The sequence below is a fragment of the Penicillium arizonense genome, assembly GCF_001773325.1.
Source record: "Penicillium arizonense strain CBS 141311 chromosome Unknown PENARI_contig060, whole genome shotgun sequence".
NCBI lineage: Eukaryota > Fungi > Ascomycota > Eurotiomycetes > Eurotiales > Aspergillaceae > Penicillium > Penicillium arizonense.
Window position 1 is genome coordinate 676 of NW_019173337.1, and position 2153 is coordinate 2828.

At 48.9% G+C, this 2153-nt stretch overlaps 1 protein-coding gene across 1 annotated transcript; it reads left to right on the forward strand.

The window, feature by feature from the left end:
* Nucleotides 1-668: 668 nt before the first annotated feature.
* PENARI_c060G11405 (uncharacterized protein) lies at nt 669-1632 on the forward strand (the record flags this gene model as incomplete). The annotated part of the gene is made up of 2 exons (XM_022637547.1): nt 669-944; nt 1051-1632. 2 exons carry the CDS (start codon nt 669-671, stop codon nt 1630-1632), a joined length of 858 nt encoding a protein of 285 aa, XP_022482605.1.
* Between the last annotated feature and the right edge of the window lie 521 nt (nt 1633-2153).

The window sequence follows — 2153 nt, forward strand, 5'->3', positions numbered from 1 at the left end:
TCCGTCCATATTCATGCGCATTATTTGGTCCGACGGGAGTCCCTTGTGTCCAAGGTCTCATCAGAAGTGTGATAATAGCGTTACAATCTCGCAAATGGGGTGGCGATCGACAAGGGACCAAATCGTGAGCCTTGGTAGCTGAAATGGCTCATATGGTTGTCCTGGAAACCAGGCTTTGGTTCTGTCGATGGTGGAACTGCTTAGGATTTTTATTCCGCCTCTGCTATAACAACGTCCATCAATGAGGGCCGTGACGGGGGAGGATCGCTGCTATTAACGAGATGGCGCCACTTCTGCAGAGTTGTGCAAGAGACATTAGTTGGATTATACCTAAAGGCAAAGAGTCTTTCTCGGGTGTAAGAGCTCCGCGGATTCCTCAAATAGCCTATATTGAGACACAACTGATTGYCTGGATGGAGTTCTCTGTGCGGGCCGGCCGATCACTTCCTTCACAATGGACCGGCAGGCTTTTTTGCCTTCTTTTTTTTATTTCATTTTCTTTCTTTTTTTGTACTTCGCGCTAGCGCCCCATGGGGTCCGGTGTGCAGAATGGTTACTCGATCTTCTCTACTCAAGGTCCAGATGCCAGCAAACAAAGTCTTGGCAAGGGCACAGCGTTTTCATTTTGTTTCAGATCTCTTGCTTTGGTCTCCACCTAAACCTTTAAAATGGTTGTTTCCCAGGAGGCTACATGTACTGCGATCATTCGTGTTTTACGGTTTGACCGCAATTTGCTTGAACCAACAATAATCCCTCGAACGGAAGGATTCAGTATGGCAAATGACTCCAAGCCCTCTCGGAGTGCAGGACGCGGTGCTACCAAAGCAAAGTCTCGCACTAGCAGGTCGCGTGCTGGTTCGCCTTGTTCTGTTCGGTCGACAGTCTCTACGTCCAAGACGGACCGTAATACTCTGAACCCAGTGGCGAAGCTACGCAAAGACCTGGTATGTCATTCCCTATCTTGTCTACAGTTATTCGTATCTCTCTGCGTCGAAAGACATGATGCGATCTTCCTTCGATAATGTACTCGTGGCTGACGAGCGTTTCCAGGGACATTCTATAACGAAAACCGCCCGGAAGAAAGATTATGAGGCGACACATCGACAATGTTTGGATGTGATGGACCAGATTCAAGAAGAGTTTGAACTAGCTCTTGGGAAAATGGACGACGAGAGAGCCCATGGTTCCCAGTTGGTGCAGCGTCTGCAAGTTGAAAAGGCCCAGGAAACTTCGAACTTACAGCAGGCTATCACAGCAAAAGACAAAGTCTTGGAGGAGAACCAGAGGCTTGAAAGAGAACTCTGCCAAATCAAGCAACAGCAGGAGTCATCTGATGCCACCATGCAGGATCAGGTCTCATGGAACGATATTCAGCCGGTCTTGCATCAGACACACTGTGAGATGGTATCTGCGACCACTCGGCTCTGGAACACGATCGATGCTCTTCAGAATCGTAGACCGGCGCCCTACTTGCCTGGCTCTGAAGTAATTCACGGAACTTGGCCCGACCAGGACGGCCCGCTGGGGAATTTGGGTCACAATGCCCTACCCGGATTCTCCGCATCGAGTAATTACCCACTTGTTACCCAGCAGGTGCCAGCGCCAACCAACCAGTATGAATCGCTTGTGTGAACATGACAGATCCAGGGTTTGGAACGGCTTTGGCAGTGGCGGAACTTCATAGTCAATTTCATATAACCACCTCGCAGGTAGATAGCTCAAGGCATAATCTTTAGCAACACCATCGCCATCCCAGGATAACAGTAAAATTGGAAACAAATATATGCATTGATTTATCTTCCCCCATAGTAGAACGAACTTTCACGTAAGAATATATTTAAATGATCAGACTTTTGCTCCGCCAGTTGGACGGAAGAGAGAATGCTCCAGGGCCGCTAAAGGTGGCTAGCAGCAGGGCGCACATCCCGGGTAGGTCCGGTGTGACTTGAAATGATCGCCAGGGGTTTGAACTCCCGTAAAACCTTAATCGCATGTTTTATCGTATCAGGTTGCGACTTCCAGCCGGCCAGGACAGGAAGGTCATCTTGTCACACCGTATTTCTATCGACGCTTTCTCTTCTGACCTCCCGCAGGGCTGCGGTTATATACAACTTCAAGCGAGAGTCTGCCGAGGTGAAATATAATTGTTCGCA